The sequence below is a fragment of the Erythrolamprus reginae genome, chromosome 3 (genome assembly GCF_031021105.1).
Source record: "Erythrolamprus reginae isolate rEryReg1 chromosome 3, rEryReg1.hap1, whole genome shotgun sequence".
Lineage (NCBI taxonomy): Eukaryota > Metazoa > Chordata > Lepidosauria > Squamata > Dipsadidae > Erythrolamprus > Erythrolamprus reginae.
In genome coordinates, this window is record NC_091952.1 from 222,560,714 (window position 1) to 222,577,116 (window position 16,403).

Here is a 16,403-nt window from a genome sequence, read left to right on the forward strand (position 1 = left end):
CCTGTTTGACAGGCCACCCTTATCCAAATACAGAATTGAAGTCAATTCTCATTTGACCTCTTTCTCTGTTTCGTTGCACTGCTGTGTTGCTTATTGTCATCATTATTTTTAAAATAGGGATGGATAACTGACCTGCAACATTTTAGCTTACACTGTAGCAGGGGTGTCATCACATCATTGTCACATGATGTATTGCAACTTTTTCCCCCTTCGCTAAACCGGGCGTGAGTGTGGCCAGCGTGTGACATCACGGGCCAGGAGTTTGACATTCCTGCACCATAGGGATTGATCTGTTTTTAGCCTACAAAGTAGTTAAATCCATTCAAATGAACTCAGAAATATACTACATATGGCCAAATGGACATGTATACATACGCACATAGATTTCACCTTAGTCTTGACTCCAGGGGACTGTCTGGACAAATCCCTGCTGGGATACTCTTGTCAAGTTTTTAAAGTAGTTTGCCATTACCTAGGGCTGAGAGAGAGAGAGAGAGAGAGAGACTGGCCGAAGATGACGACTCAAACTCCCAGGATCTTGGTCTTTAGCTTGATGTCTTAGCCATTACACCAAACTGACTCCCTGAAATTTCTTTGTGAATTAATTGTAAAGCTGACAAAGTGATAAACTTAGATTAGCCGAGGTGGCGCAGTGGGTAGAGTGTAGTACTGCAGGTCACTTAAGCTGACTGCTAGATCTGCAGGTCAGTGGTTTAAATCTCATCACCAACTCAAGGTTGACTCAGCCTTCCATCCTTCCGAGGTGGGTAAAATGAGGACCCAGATTGTGGGGGCAATATGCTGGATCTGTTAAAAAGTGCTATTGCTAACATGTTGTAAGCCGCCCTGAGTTTAAGAAGAAGGGCAGCATTTAAAAAAAAAAAAAAAATCGAATTAATTAATTAATTAATTAATTAATTAATGCTGTGCATCAAGACAAAGAGGCTTATTTGGTTTCTTTGTCTCTGTATCTCAGTAATGTTTATGAGGCGATATCCTAATTACAACAATCTTTTTATCTTGCTCTCTGTTTCTATTTCACATAGATTTTATAAAGGAAGGACTAGCTGTGCTAGACATATTTCATGAAGGTATAATTTCATATTTGAAACAAGCAAACAGCAGTCTACAGTCACCAATGCCAATATTAATTCTGTTTGCAGAGAGGTAGCAGAGTTCGTCTCTTGAAATAAAATCAACTTCATCAGGTGTGTTAGCTACAAAATTCTGTATGGTCATACATGTGTTAGTCTTTAGTAGCACATATTTGTGGAAGGAAGGAAGGAAGGAAGGAAGGAAGGAAGGAAGGAAGGAATCCTTTCAACAATGTGCAAATGTACATGTGATAAAAGCAGCAAGAATTGTATTTGCACAAAAATGAAAAGGATCTAAGATCCCATCTGAAGAAGATGTACTTAAAAAAAATTGGACTGTGCCAAGATGAACAGAGTGATAATGAAACTTAAAGACAGAAGAATCCGAATACTATAGTGTTTGTATGAAGTTTTATAATTGGATGGAAAATGAATATACAGTAGTTAGAAATTGAAGTAGAGTGAGCACAAATTAAAAGACTAGAACTTATAAAGACATGATGTAACCCACATGATAAAATTAGAATGTAAGGAGGTAGCATTATTTTTAAGGTGTATACCAATAATTAAAGGACAACGATTATAAACATTTTAAAAATACTTTAAAAGAGAAGAGACACCAAAAGAATATAATTATTTAGTAATACAGTATACTATCAGTCTGTTTAATATAAGACCTATTAGAACTAAAATCACTCAAGGGAAGGCTTAGAGGGAGAAAGAGGAAGTAGTTGGAGAAATGAAGAGGTGGGCTGGAGAGAGGAAGGAAGGAAGGAAGGAAGGGAAGGGAAGTTGATGGAAGAGATGGAGAGAGTGGGAGGGGAGTGAGAAAGAAAAACAGGAATACATACTGATAAATCTATTAACATGATAGAGCTGCAGATATGAAAATATAACAGACCAGATAGAATTATGTAACTATGTATATTATTGATATCATGTTTTTTAAGGAATATGCATTGATATGTGTATGGACGTGGAGTTAAATTTTTTTAAAAAAAATATTGCAAAACTCCCCCAATGTGCAAATGTCAACTAATTCTGACACGGAATATGGAAAGTATGGGGAACTACTGACAACCATCAATCCACAAACCAGATCATAAGGAAGATACAAAAGAAATCGGCTGAGCTGGACTTCTCTTAACTTAAGCTGATCGTTCTTCCAGCCGCCGACGGATTCAAGTTTCGGGGAAACCCGGGCTGGTGCGTAGCGACCCCCTCCGGCCTCCGGCTGTAATGGATCTTTGGGCTCCGACGCCTCCGACGCCGGGCTGTCCCAAAGCTGGAGTCCGCTGAGCCCTATAAATGGCTCGGGCGTCAGAAGTTCGCGGCCAGCTGGGGTGCTGAAGCCCGCGAGAGAGGAATGATGCGTAAGCAGTCCACCGGCGAAGCCCTGATCTGGGGCTACAGCAAGGAAAACGGTGAGTGGGGAGAAGAAGTTTCCAGCCAGTGGCTTTCCATCCCTCCACGCCTCTCCAACTGCACACACACACCAATCGATTGAGGCTATCTAGGGCAGGAATCTCCCTCGAGACTTCGTGGGTCTCTCGCAGTAGTCAACCCAACTGAGAAAGGAGCGTTTTTACAAAATTTCGGGCGTGGGATTCGTCTTTCTCCGAGTGGTCGCCTTACCTGGCCACTCCATCTTTTTGATGCTATCCAGTAGGGCATAGATTCTCAAAGATACGTCCCCCCCTATCAGCCTTTCCCCTCTGGGGTGCATTGCAGGTACGATGGACTACAACTCCTATCATCTCCACTGAAAACCTGGCTGTAGATTTATGGGAGTTCTTGTTCTTCTTCGACGACACATCTGGAGGGTTGCAGTGTTTAAGGAGGATGTTTAAGAAATGTTGGCTTGGAGGGATAATGCGAAAGCAAATTGCAAGGCTAAGAGGCTTGCAAAAGGCTAAGTTTTTGCTTAGATTAAATATATTTGGGAAGCCAAATTAACCTGATTGTTTGCTTATCTCTCAGGATTGAATTTTGAACTTTATTGGATTTTTTTCTGGAAGATTGTCATTGTTCATTGCTCCATTCTTGTTAGTAAATGAGGATGCCAAAGACTAAATATAGTCCCAGATAGATAGGTAGGTAGATAGATAGATAGATAGATAGATAGAGAAAGATAGAAAGAAAGAAAGAAAGAAAGAAAGAAAGAAAGAAAGAAAGAATTCTTTATTGGCCAAGTGTGAATGAACACACAAGGAATTTGCATGTGATCTCAGTGTAGATAAAATAAAAAATACATTTTTTGCATGCACTATAAAATTACAACTTGCCTTTCTTGGCTGGAAGAACAATTTTTCTTTTTCTTTATTATCATAGGAAAAGCACAGAACATTGAAAAGATTATTGTGCTTATCACAGCTTTCTTCTAGTGCTTGGACACAGTGGAGTTTTCCTGTCACTCACCTGCTGTATCCTATAGCAGTAGGTTCACTATAGCAATGTGATAATTTCCAGACAGGGTATCTGGGATGCACACATGCCTGTATCTAAAAAAGACAAGATAGTGACCATAAACATGCAATCAAACATTGCCCCCCTCTTTATGTGCATCATGACCCATTTAAAAAAATATGGGTTTTTGATTGTGTGATATCTTGACTTCCTGACTCCTTCCCTGTGGAAGGAGAGACTTCTGGGAAAAAAGGCTGTAATCTCTGTTGAAGGTCTGAAGTCTAAGAGCAAACCATCTTTTTTATGAATGGCCTCTGCCTTTTAAAATATATATTGGGACATAGAATTTCCCCCCAAATGGTGGCAACCTGTTGGGTTATGATTTCCATGGCTCCCTTGCAGACTGAGACTGATGGCAGGTTAAAGACTAAAATATGTGGAGGGTCAATTTGTTTATCCTTGTTTTGTGTGTGTATGCAAATAAGGGTGTATAACCTACTACTGTTGCTTTGATCTTTTTATTAGTAGATTATTAATGATAATATGCCTGAAATATGAAAAACATTCTACGTTGTTATTGTTTTTAACAATGATTAGTCCGCCTTCTGCCGCACGAATCCCAGCGACCGATTAGGTCCCACAGAGTGGGCCTTCTCCGGGTCCCGTCAACTAAATAATGTCGGTTGGTAGGCCCCAGGGGAAGAGCCTTCTCTGTGGAGGCCCCGACTCTCTGGAACCAGCTCCCCCCAGAGATTAGAACTGCCCCAACCCTCCTCGCCTTTCGCAAACTCCTTAAAACCCACCTTTGTCGTCAGGCATGGGGGAACTGAGATATCTCCCCCGGGCCTGTACAATTTATGTATGGTATGCTTGTGTGTATGTCTGTTTAGTAATGGGTTTTTTAAATATTTTAAATTGTAAATTATTAGATTTGTTATAAACTGTTTTTATTGTGTTGTGAGCCGCCCCGAGTCTATGGAAAGGGGCGGCATACAAATCTAATAAATAAATAAGTAAGTAAGTAAGTAAGTAAGTAAGTAAGTAAGTAAGTAAGTAAGTAAGTAAGTAAGTAAGTAAGTAAATAAATAAATAAACAAACAAACAAACAAACGAGAATAACATAGAAAGTCTGAATAGTACTGAAGAAAGCAGCTTTGCTCAAAAAATCATATGTAACAGCACAGTGGAGACGGCAGTATTTAAATATTAAGTTTAAGATTGAAGCTTAATACTTAATGCTATGTATAAATTGTATATATTATACAATTTATACATAGCATACATATATTATACATATATAATATACATTATACTATTTATAACAAATAGTTTGGTGTATTTTGCATTTGTTCATCTTTAATTTAAACAACTTTATGCTATCAATATTGGCATTTTAGAGGTGATAGTTAATACTGATGTAAATAGTTTTATTTCCAAATTTAAAAAAAATGTCTAAATATGAGAGTATCAATAATCTCCAGTCAATAGTGTTTAAATTTCCACGGACTTAAATAATGTTTTATAATAATGCAGTAAAACTGGAAGAGAAAGTAAAAGAAATAGGACCTTACCAAGGTGAATTTTTTTTAGAGTTATGAGTCTACAGTTCAGTATATACAATTCAAATAGAAAAGGCTGTCACCTATTGCAGCTATTGCCTGATGGATAAGATCAGGTTTTCTTCCTTTCTATAACATTGTTCTTGGGAGAAGGGGATGCAAGTGGCTTTAGTCAGGTAAAAGATGTCAGCATGTTTACTCTAAAAAAAGAGGCAGAAAATCTTCCATGCAGGAATGCCTGTTCTCCCCTGCCCAATAATGTCTTCACTAAAAGTGAATATATAACACCTTTCTGTAGTCTGGTAGCAATCTAGTCATTCTCAATAAGCAGGAAAAAGAAAATCTCTGAAGGGTTTCCTATGGGAGGAAGTAGAATCTGTGCACATCCCAGAATCTGTTTTTTCACTTAGATCCCAAGCTTGAGATATATAGCAATTTTAAAACATTATTTATTTATTTGTTTGTTTGTTTGTTTGTTTAATTATTTACTTACTACTTACTTACTTACTTACTTACTTACTTACTTACTTACTTACTTACTTACTTACTTACTTTATTTATTTATTTATTTATTTATTTATTTATTTATTTATTTATTTATTTATTTATTTATTTATTTTATTGGATTTGCATGCCGCCCCTCTCCGTAGACTCGGGGCGGCTAACAACTGTAATAAAAACAGCATAAACAATCCAATATTAAAACAGTTAAAAACCATTATTATAAAACCAAAAATACATACAGACATACCATGCATAAAATTGTGAAGGCCTAGGGGGAAGGAATATCTCAGTTCCCCCATGCCTGGCGGCAGAGGTGGGTTTTAAGAAGCTTACGAAAGGCAAGGAAGGTGGGGGCAATTCTAATCTCTGGGGGGAGTTGGTTCCAGAGGGCCGGGGCCACCACAGAGAAGGCTCTCCCCCTGGGTCCCGCCAAGCGACATTGTTTAGTTGATGGGACCCTGAGAAGACCCACTCTGTGGGACCTAACTGGTCGCTGGGATTCGTGCTTTGTATAATGCTATGCCTCTGTTTATAAGTGGTGCTATATTAACTCTATTAGGGACACGGTGGCCTAGTAGATATGCAAAAGATAGTTGTGTTAAGATTTCCAGGTACTCACATCGGAATTTTATGCTGCATATATGCAGAACTGTTTTCCAAACAGATTTTTTACTTTACTCTAAAAAGTGGGCTTGATGAAGAAATCTAATAAGGATCTTTTTTGTCTGTCATTCCTGTGAGGATCATACAGCCGTAACAATTTTCTTTGAAGTTTAAATAAATGAAGTTGGTGGAATACATTTAGCAATCTTACCCATTTTGCTTCTAATTATCTGAATTGTATGCAGTGTGAAAATTATCAATAGCACTGCATGATTTTTAATTTTTTTTTCTATGTGAGTCTATAGAAAAGTAACCTCATTGAATTTGGTGAGGTTTCCTATTAGATTATGCAGGACTGCAGGTTATGTTTCAAATTCAAACCTGGTTTTAATTTCTTGTTTTCTAATCAAGGAATAGAAAGGGTGGTTGAAACTGTAACAGCAATCCTTGCCTCCAAGATTTAAAGCCCCTTTCAAAAGTAATTTAAAGTAATTTAAAAAGGCTCAATCATCTTGGGATCAGGCAGTGCTTAACATTGTTCATTTGACTTTTCCAACCTCACATCCTTCAGGTGTTGGAACAGTCACTGTAGCCATTTAGGGTTAGAATATCAAAATAGCTGAAGGGCAACTTGTTGGGAATTGCTGCCGTATGGCACAGAATATGACACACCTTTGCCTTGGCATGTTTCCCTCCCAGGACCTGAAAGCTGGCACGAATCTTACCCACTAGCCAAAGGGAACAACCAGTCACCTGTTGCAATTCTGAGCAAAGATGTCTTCAAAGACCCTGCTCTCTTGCCTTGGTTTACTGGCTACGATCCAGGTGCAGCTAAGAACATAAGGAACACTGGGAAAACATTGCGGGTTGCATTTGATGATACTTTTGATCGCTCAGGTAAGTTTACTTTGGTAAGTGTTTGCAAATGTGCACGTAAGCTTAAAGTAATCAGGGTTAAGCCTACAAAATCCTTGGTGTGAAATGATCTTCTAAGGAAGGCTTCATCTCCCAAAGCCAGAAACAGATGATAGGAGATGAGTGATTCGTTGCTTATTGTGCTGGTTGGATTACAGTGTTCCCTCAATTTCCGCGGGGGATGCGTTCCGAGACAGCCTGCGAAAGTCGAATTTCCGCGAAGTAGAGATACGGAAGTAAATGCACCAGTTTTGGCTATGGACAGTATCACAAGCCTTCCCTTAACACTTTAAACCCCTAAATTGCCATTTCCCATTCCCTTAACAACCATTTACTCACCATTATTACTGGTACTCACCATTGAATAAGACACTTAGTGATCCTGATATTTATAAACATAATTATTTATTAACAATAATTATTTTTTTTGTTATTTATTTGCAAAAATTATTAGTTTGGCGATGACATATGACATCATCGGGTGGGAAAAACCGTGGTATAGGAAAAAAACCGCGAAGTATTTTTTAATTAATATTTTTTGAAAACCCGTGGTATAGGCTATTCGCGAAGTTCGAACCTGCGCAAATCGAGGGAACACTGTATTTACTTTCCTCTGCCCCGAAGGGATATTTTCCCAATTTCAAGATGCCATCCAAGTCAACAGCCAATTTGCAGTAAGTCTGCAATCATTTTGAACCCCAATGCTTTCAGCGAAGTTGGGATTTCGTTTCTATTCTGCTCTTCATTCTGTGTTGTAGAATGATAGGTGCAATCTGTTCTGGTTTTGCATCCCAATCTGATGACATGAAGGGTAAATCATGTTGGAAAGTATTTGTCAGTCATGTAATTTAAGAATTGAAGTGCATTAAAGAGCCAGTATGGTGTAGCAGTTAAGGCATCAGGTTGGAAACCATAAGACTGTGAGTTTGTAGGCACAAAAACAGTTGGGTGACCTTGAGCCAGCTCTCCCCTCTAGGAAGGGAGCAATGGGAAACCACGTCCAAACTCTTGCAGAGAAAACTGCAGGGACTTGTTCAGAGAGTTGGAGCAGTGATACGATTTTAAAGTTTGCTTTAACAGCACAGTTAAGATACAGTCCTCCTGGACCATAATTACTTTCAAATGTTTAAGAATTAAAATCTCAGCACACTCATGTACAGTAGAGAAATGTATTTACTTGCTTGCTTGCTTGCTTGTGTGTGTGTGTGTGTGTGTGTGTGTGTGCGTGTGCGTGTGTGTTTATGTGTTGCTGCAGTGCCAATGTAATATTTGTATTTTGTGATGGTCCTCTATGACGGTTCTTATCTACTTTCTTATTAAAATAATTCTTGGCTATAAGGTTACATATTTTTTTTATTGGAGTGTCTACTATTCATGTTGTTGTGAGAAGGAACAAATCATCTGCCTTTTTGTCTCCTTGCATTGTATGGCTGCAACAGAATGCATCCATTTTTGAATGTATTGTAGCCCTTGGATTATTATTATTATTCGCATTGTTGCATTTAATTGATTACAATGTCCTTTTGTATGGGTGCAATCAAAATGAAGAGAATTCCAAAGCTGAAAGGGAAAGATGGTGTTCAGGGCTGGCCAACAAACACAATACCAGCTAAAGAAAAAACAAAGCTAAGCCTTTTGCCCTATGCTTAACATATCTTTTATCCCTGGGTATTCGAGTACATAGATATTAATCACTGATGAGAGGCCAGCAATACCCTGACACAAAAGGTTGAGCTCTGCAGTAGCATTAACTCTGGAATTCCATGCTATTGCTGGCAGTCAAAGGACTTGAACCTTGCTTCAAACAAAGGCCCTCTGGGATTGCGGCAGTGATCAGCTTTCTGCCCACAGGAGTCGGGTGCTTTCTCCTTTTTAGGCTGCAAAAGAATGCGCGGTTAGCATCTCAGGAGGCCTAGAGTTAAAACTCATGGGCAGGGGCATTTTAGGTCAAAACTGAGATTGCTTCCAGAATGCTAGGCTAGAATAATCTCTTCTCTTTGAGTTCAACATAACCTGAATTCACCAAATAAATGGCACTCTTGGCCATTATGAAAATTAGCAGTATTTTAGCTAGGCATTTTCATCTCAGAAAAGTCCATCATATCGTTGTCAAATGCTCATAGCCGACTTTATTGACTGTTATTTCAAGGAACATGCCAACTGTCCATTTATTCTTGGACCTGCTAATTACACTGTTATTGACATAGCCAACTGTGTTATACTGTTATTTTTTTTAATCATAAAACAAAACTGCAAAGCCCACACTTGTACCTAAGGGAGGGCTGAGCTTCCTTTGTTTTCACTTGTGATTGTCACCTGTCATTGCTGACCTCACAATATATGAAGCTTTTCAAACCTTTCTATCAATATAGTGGGCTCTTCCCATGACTTTATGTAAAGAGGGATAACATTCCTGGCTTGATCAAATATGTATTGATGAGTATCCCATTTGTAAGGAAAACTCAATTATATTTGTAGTGAGATACTGCTCTATAGGCTAGTCATAGAGTCTTTCACTGCTTTTACTAAAGATTGCAGCTCTCTAAGGTTGAAGAGATTTCCCCCCCTGATCTGAATATTGTGCCATTCAATGAAAACACAATGTTTTTTAATAATAGATTTTCACGGTACTTCATACACAATACTATTTGGTGTTGTACTTTTTTGTTAGTAATTGACTGAACTAGAGTACAATAGTTTTTAAAAACATGGCTTTAAAATAATTGGTTTTTTATATGACCTAGATCAGTGACCTATGGCACAGGTGGCACGCAGAACCATATTTGCTGGCACATGAGCCGTTGCCCAACTCAGCTCCAACGTGCATGTGTGTGCCGGCCAGCTGAGTTTTGGCTCACACAGAGGCTCTGGAGGGGCGTTTTTGGTTTCCAGAGAGCCTCCGGGAGGATGGGGGAGAATGTTTTTACCCTCGCCCGGCTCCAGGGAAGACGTTGGAGCCTGGGGAGGGCAAAACACGAGCCTACTGGGCCCTACAGGAGTTTGGGAAAAGGCTGTTTTCAGCCTCCGGGGGGCAGGGGAAGCTGTTTTCACCCACTCCAGGCATTGAATTATGGGTATGGGCACCCGCGCTTGTGTGATAGTGCGCATGCACGCTCTTTTGGCACCAGAGGGAAAAAAGGTTCGCCATCACTGACCTAGATCAAGGGTGCTCACCTTCTAGGGGCAGGACCAGTACTGGTCCATGGGCTGTTAGGAACCAGCCTGTACAGATGGAGGTGAGTGGCAGGTGAGCAAGCAAAAGTTAATCTGTATTTACAGCCACTCACCCCATCAGCTCCATCCCAGATCATTAGCTATTAGATTTTCCTAGGAGCATGAACTCTACTGCAAACTGCACATATGAGGGATCTAAGTTGCACATACCTCCTGCCTCCCCACCACCACCCTGGTCCATGGAAAAATTGTCTTCTATGAAACTGGTCACCCTGGTGCCAAAAAGGTTTGGGGACCCCTGACCTGTCATAAGAATGTTGCAGTTAAGAAAAATGCATGTGTTTGAATTCCTCTCTTTTGCTGTGAGGACAATAGATAAACATTTGAAGATTTATTATTATTATTATTAAGTTATTAATAGCATTTATTCCATGCCTGGATAATGAAGCATTGGCCTTTATTTTTATACACATAATTAATAGCCAACCAAGTGTACATTAAACAATTCTACAGGGTGGACAGAAGAGAACTTTTTCACTATTTCTCCTTTGTAGCTGGCTTACAAGCATGCTACATATGAATCAGAACATACAATACCCATTTATACTCCTATCTTCTCTATTCTTTCAAAACGGTCTAAATAGGCGCCTGTCTCCGCATTGGATAACAATAAATTCTGCAGATCTGAGTTGAACTGAATTAACTCACTAAGGGGAGTGAGTTAATGAAGAAGTTGCAGGTCCTACCATAATAGAGTTGTTGCTTAAGGAATTATGTTGGGTTTACTGTAATTTTGAACAAATTGGCTTAACTTTGACAAACCATTGTAATGGAGTACTTGCATATTTTATTTTTATAGAGAATAGTCTGCTGTTTGAAAGCATCTTCTGTACGAGGGGATATTTATATTAATTCCTATAAGTAGAAAGAATGGAAGGACCTTACAATTACCATCATAATTAACATCTGAATAGCATGAGGAACAAGCTGATCATTTACTTGGTTCAGCATTACTCAATATTGTGAAAGTATTTCTCTATAAATTTTTCAAATTACAACTATAATTGAATCTAGATGTATGCACAATACAATAAGTGCATGAATTTTTTCTTTAATGATGCATTAAAAATGCTTTTATACTCTCTTAAAAATAATAATACCAGGAAGGGAAATCTAGGGCCGGACCGCCAGAAACCATTTTCCCCTCTATTCAAGAGATAAATTTATAAAAGCCTGAAATGATCATTGGGTGTGTTTGCAAGGACTCTCCCTATATGCTTGTTGCATATTTGGATCACTTATTGTACTTTTGAAAGTTGTAAATTGAGGAAGAAACAGATCACACAACTCCATATTCTGCAGTGTTCTTGATAAAGAAGCTGTTGGAACAAAATTGCCCTTCTACACTTGTTCTCTTCTCATTGGTGAGCATGTTTTGGTACTTGCTTCCGGTGACAGCAAGATGCATGATAAGGTAATTGCATAGCCTTGGCGACCCACGGATTGGATGGGTCATGGACAAGCCACGCCCTCTCCACTCTACAAAGGCAAAACATGTCATGATACATCACAGTACGTCATGTGATGCGATTGAGTTTGACATCCATGGCATATACCTTGAAAAATAGCCTGTTTCCTTCATAGATGATGCTATTGGAATTAGTATACACACAGAAGATGTTATTTTTCTATTCAGACAGCATGAAGTCACAAGGCTGCGTCTTTATCTTTCTTCTCTGTTAAAGAAGCAGCAAGCAAACCAACCACAAAAGAAAAGAAATCTCCTGTATAACTAATGAGAGATTTAAGCAAGACAGCAGAAGGGATAGACACTGACTCCTTGGAAATTTGGTGGTAATTAGTCCACAGTGAACCATAATTGCAAAGACGTATAGGTTATTTTTTTTTTTTAATTATTTATTGGATTTGTATGCCACCCCTCTCTGCAGACTCGGGGCGGCTAACAACAATGATAAAAAACAACATGTAACAATCCAATTTAATAAAACACTAAAAACCCTTATTATAAAAACCAAACATACACACAAACATACCATACATAACTTGTAATGGCCTAGGGGAAGGAATATCCTAACTCCCCCATGCCTGGCGACAAAGGTGGGTCTTGAGTAATTTGCGAAAGACAAGGAGGGTGGGGGCTGTTCTAATCTCTGGGGGGAGTTGATTCCAGAGGGCAGGGGCCGCCACAGAGAAGACGCTTCCCCTGGGGCCCGCCAAACGACATTGTTTGGTCGACGGGACCCGGAGAATGCCAACTCTGTAGGACCTTATCGGCCGCTGGGATTCGTGCGGTAGAAGGCGGTTCCAGATGTACAGTGATCCCCCGGTTATTGCGTCCCCGACCATTGCGAACAGGGTAATTCGCGATTTTTCAACCCGGAAGTCAAAATACCATCTACGCATGCGTGCCGGGCACGCATGCGTAGATGGCAGCGGCTTCCCTGGGTCTTCCCCCTCTTGCTGGCGTCAGCGAGGAGTTTCCCCACCGCCCACGCAAACTCCTCGCTGCCGCTCGCCCGCCCTTCACCTGCCCACGCCGTTCGCTCCCCCCTCTTGCTGTCGGGAGGGCGAGAAGCCCTCCCCAGCACCCGCTCGCCCGCCCTTCACTGCTCGCCCGCCCTTCGCCCTGGCGGAGAAATTCCAGCCCCCACCTGGTCCCGCCCGATCCTCCTCCCTGAGGCAGCTCGCCCTCCCATGGCCGCTTCCTCCACCCTCTATTGCAAGCCCTCGCCACCGCAGCCAACGCGCGCTGCGATCTTCAAGCCCGGCTCCTTTCGGCCCAGCATCCCGGGCCAAGCAGTTGCCTTCCGTGACTGAGCCTGGCTGGCCCGGAAGATCGTAGCGCGCGTTGGCTGCAGCGGCGAGCGAAGCCAAGCCGGCAGCAATGTCGCCGCCGGTGCAGCCAATGCGCGCTACGATCTTCCGGGCGAGCCAGGCTCAGTGACGGAAGGCAGCCGCTTGGGCCGAGAGGAGCCGGCCTTGATCCGCCAACGCGCGCTACGATCTTCCGGGCCAGCCAGGCTCAGCGGATCAAGGCCGGCTCCTCTCGGCCCAAGCGGCTGCCTTCCGTCACTGAGCCTGGCTCGCCCGGAAGATCATAGCGTGCGTTGGCTGCAGCGGCGAGCGATTTCGCCGCCGGTGCAGCCAACGCGCGCTACGATCTTCCGGGCGAGCCAGGCTCAGTGACGGAAGGCAGCCGCTTGGGCCGAGAGGAGCCGGCCTTGATCCGCCAACGCGCGCTACGATCTTCCGGGCCAGCCAGGCTCAGCGGATCAAGGCCGGCTCCTCTCGGCCCAAGCGGCTGCCTTCCGTCACTGAGCCTGGCTCGCCCGGAAGATCATAGCGCGCGTTGGCTGCAGCGGCGAGCGATTTCGCCGCCGGTGCAGCCAACGCGCGCTACGATCTTCCGGGCGAGCCAGGCTCAGTGACGGAAGGCAGCCGCTTGGGCCGAGAGGAGCCGGCCTTGATCTGCCAACGCGCGCTACGATCTTCCGGGCCAGCCAGGCTCAGCGGATCAAGGCCGGCTCCTCTCGGCCCAAGCGGCTGCCTTGATCCGCTGAGCCTGGCTGGCCCGGAAGATCGTAGCGCGCGTTGGCTGCAGCGGCGAGCGATTTCGCCACCGGTGCAGCCAACGCGCGCTACGATCTTCCGGGCCAGCCAGGCTCAGCGGATCAAGGCCGGCTCCTCTCGGCCCAAGCGGCTGCCTTGATCTGCTGAGCCTGGCTCGCCCGGAAGATCGTAGCGCGCGTTGGAGACAGGCTTTGAGTTTTGGCTCCGGGGCGAGGGAGTTAGGAAAGTCCTACTTCTCCCCCCGCAGCCAAAACTCAAAGCCTGTCTCCTGCTGCCCGGTTTAGCCAGGACACGAGCGGCGAAATGACTTGGAGGAATGTGAAGCTGAAACCGGCCGGTTTCAGCTTCACATTCCTCCAAGTCATTTCGCCGCTCGTGTCCTGGCTAAACCGGGCAGCAGGAGACAGGCGGTGGGCTGGGAGCCGCAGGCGAACGGAGCTCGGGCATTGTTCTCCGGACCCCGCCCGCAGCCTGGAGAGGGAAAGGGCCGCCGCGGGGCTGAGCGGGCGGGGTCCGGAGAACAATGCCTGGCGCCGCGCTCCGATGCCCGAGCTCCTTTCGCCTGCGGCTCCCAGCAGCACTTTGAATCCAGCAGCTTCTGCTGGATACGGGCGGTGGGTGGGACGAGCGGCGCGGAAGCCAGGGGCTGTGGCAGCTCGCCCCCCCATCGCCCGTATCCAGCACAAGCGGCGGGATTCAAAGGGATTCAAGGCTAACTTCTGCGCTTGGCTTGAGGACTCAGCTCGGAAGCTGCATGGGTGTTTTAAAAGGTCTCCGCCGGCATGCGGGGCTTCCTACCACCTCCCGAACCCCCAACTCGGGTTTGGGGGGGGTGCTAAGAAGCCCCCCATGCCGGCGGAGACCTTTTAAAACACCCGTGCAGCTTCCGAGCTGAGTCCTCAATCTTCGGCTCCTCGCTAGCGCTGCGGAAGTAAAAACACCATCTGCACATGCGCAGATGATGTTTGTACTTCCGCAGCGCTACTTCGCGAAAACCCGCTCGTTGCGGGGGTTCCTGGAACGGAACCCTCGCAACGAGCGGGGGATCACTGTATTCTGGCCCAATGCCATGTAGGGCTTTAAAGGTCATTACCAACACTTTGAATTGTGACCGGAAACCGATCGGCAGCTAGTGCAGGCCGCGGAGTGTTGCAGAAATGTGGGCGAATCTAGAAAGCCCCACGATGGCTCTCGCGGCCGCATTCTGCACGATCTGAAGTTTCCAAACACTTTTCAAAGGTAGCCCCATGTAGAGAGTGTTGCTAATGATGGCATCAAAATGTGAAAAATGAGAAATCAGTACTAAGAGAAGTTATGGGTATTTCAGAAATTACTTCGGTAACTTCATGACTGTACCTAAAACTAAATAAATACAAAGACCTAATTGTGCAGGAAGCAGTTGTATGGAATGACAGCTCTTGGCAGTTCAATTGAGTGAAAATTGAGAGAAGAATTCTGTGTTGGAAATACTGATTTTTTAAAATGCAAATATTTTTTTCCATAGCTAGAAGGCGACAGTAGTGGGTCAATCCATATCACATGACTTTTATTCTGTTTAATGCTTGCCTTGGGGATGAAATGCACAATGCTTTGCTATAGTTCTGCCTATGAACGTATTCACTGGTCGCATTTTCCTTAATTGGCTTTGACATTGATATAAGGAAATGTAATCTTAATAAATTAGACATTCTCATCTGACTACAGAAGTGGACACGGTGTAGAATTACATTGTCCTTATTTTGCTTTATGTTTTATAATGAGCATCTTTTTAAAAAAATGTAGGAGACAAATTTCAGAAGGAAAGAACCATGGCATCAGTTCAGCAACGCAGGCTTCTCTGAGTTCCTGCCTTTCAGTTTCATGTTCCTTTATAATGGTATATTTTAATTACTTGGATCCTTTTCAATCAGGATTCTGGCCTGGGAACGGAATGGAAACAGCATTGGTCGCGGTTTAGGATGATCTCTAGTGTGGGTGTGATGGTGAATGTGTACCCATTCTTACCTTACTTGACCTCTCAACAGTTTTCAGTACCGTCGACCATGAATTGACTCAAAGGACTGGTAGAGAATGGCATGGTAGGACCATGAGGTCTTTTTCTGCCGTCAATCTTCTGTTTCTATGGTATTTTGCTGGTTTTCAGGGTTAAGTCCAATTGGTGGTGATTGGGAACAGAGATCCTATGTTTGGCCCCTATATGTGGCATGATCCGGGGTTTGGTGTTCTTTTTTCTCCTACTTAACATTTGCATGGTTCACTTGATGAGCTCATCCATTGCCATAGGACCATGATGGTGAACCTATGGCATGCATGTCACAGGTGGCACACATAGCCATATCGGAAGGCAAGCAAGACTTTGCCCTGTGTCAGTACCAGTGCATATGTACGCACTGGGAAGCAGATTTTTAGCCTTGGAAAAAGCTGTTTCGTCTTCCAGATTCTTCAGGGAAGCTTCCCTAAAACCCCGGAGGCAAAACAATCACCCAACAAACAAACAAACTGGAGGTTTAGAAAAACACACTTCTGGTTTGCTGTTGTGCTGGGTTTTTTGCACTAT

At 43.2% G+C, this 16,403-nt stretch overlaps 1 protein-coding gene across 1 annotated transcript in view; it reads left to right on the forward strand.

Moving 5' to 3' along the window:
* The first annotated feature begins 2,417 nt into the window (after positions 1 to 2,417).
* Positions 2,418 to 16,403, forward strand: part of LOC139165961 (carbonic anhydrase 3-like) — a 34,866-nt gene continuing 20,880 nt past the window's right edge. The window contains exons 1-2 of the mRNA XM_070749210.1: positions 2,418 to 2,518; positions 6,866 to 7,063. Coding sequence (XP_070605311.1) covers positions 2,461 to 2,518; positions 6,866 to 7,063 — 256 coding nt within the window. The 5' untranslated portion in view covers positions 2,418 to 2,460. The remainder of the gene's footprint in view (positions 2,519 to 6,865; positions 7,064 to 16,403) is intronic.